The 1100-nt window shown below is 61.5% G+C and overlaps 1 protein-coding gene across 1 annotated transcript; it reads left to right on the top strand.

Annotated features, from left to right (window-relative positions):
* Positions 1-163: 163 nt before the first annotated feature.
* On the top strand, positions 164-1094 carry TMEM125 (transmembrane protein 125; the record flags this gene model as incomplete). The annotated part of the gene is made up of 2 exons (XM_011969749.1): positions 164-323; positions 563-1094. A coding segment is annotated over exon 2 (390 nt), but the record flags the coding sequence as incomplete, so codon positions are not given.
* Positions 1095-1100: the final 6 nt, after the last annotated feature.

Raw genomic sequence — 1100 nt, 5'->3', positions numbered from 1 at the left:
GGCGGAGCTTGCAGTGAGCTAAAGTCCGGCCACTGCACTCCAGCCTGGACGATAGAGCGAGACTCCATCCCAAAAAAAAAAAAAAAAAAAAAAAAGAAGTATCAAGGTCAGTCAGGCTTCTGGTTCCAGAAGGGTTAAGTCATAAGCACCCCCTCCATCCCCACAGCTCCCCCCCCAGGAACCAGTGGTGACAGCTGAGGCCATGTGAGTAGGATCCTGAATGAGGCTTTATCTCTGGCTGTTCGTCCCATCGTCCACCGTGGCACCAGCTCCCTCAGCCAGCCGGGATGGGACCAGCGACTGAGAGAGCCAGAGGCAGAGAGGTCAGGGCCTGGGTGAGGGGATTCCCTGGAGGGTTTTGGGGGGTACTGTATGGGCAGGATACTCTCCTGGCTTCATTGGAGAGCCATTTCCAAGGGACAGTGCTGCAGAGGGGGCTTTCCCAGGGGAGATTCGGGGGGACACCGGGGTGGATTCTCAGGGGTCATCCCCAAGGCTCCCCAGGTGGGACCATGGGGGATAGGTGGGCTGGGAGGGTAAGACTGTGATTCTTCCCCTACAGGTGAGGGTGACTATATCCTGGACTGTGAGAGGAATGGGACTCTGGGCCTGTAGCTGCCAAGCAGGTGGCGGGTGCTCCAGGCTGTGATCTGCACCCTCTGACCCCTGACGTTGACCTACCCTGACCCCTGCCTGACCAAGCCATGTCTGAACAGGAGGCTCAAGCCCCAAGGGGCCGGGGGCTGCCCCCAGACATGCTGGCAGAGCAGGTGGAGCTGTGGTGGTCCCAGCAGCCACGGCGCTCGGCGCTCTGCTTTGTCGTGGCAGTGGGCCTCGTGGCAGGCTGTGGCGCGGGCGGCGTGGCACTGCTGTCAACCACCAGCAGCCGCTCAGGTGAATGGCGGCTAGCAACAGGCACTGTGCTCTGTCTGCTGGCTCTGCTGGTTCTGGTGAAACAGCTGATGAGCTCGGCCGTGCAGGACATGAACTGCATCCGCCAGGCCCACCATGTGGCCCTCCTGCGCAGTGGTGGAGGGGCCGATGCCCTCGTGGTGCTGCTCAGTGGCCTCGTGCTGCTGGTGACCGGCCTGACCCTGGCC

The sequence above is a fragment of the Mandrillus leucophaeus genome, unplaced genomic scaffold (genome assembly GCF_000951045.1).
Source record: "Mandrillus leucophaeus isolate KB7577 unplaced genomic scaffold, Mleu.le_1.0 Scaffold9012, whole genome shotgun sequence".
Taxonomy (NCBI): Eukaryota; Metazoa; Chordata; class Mammalia; order Primates; family Cercopithecidae; genus Mandrillus; species Mandrillus leucophaeus.
Note: the sequence above shows the minus strand (reverse complement) of the source record. Positions and strands in the feature narration are given on the sequence as shown.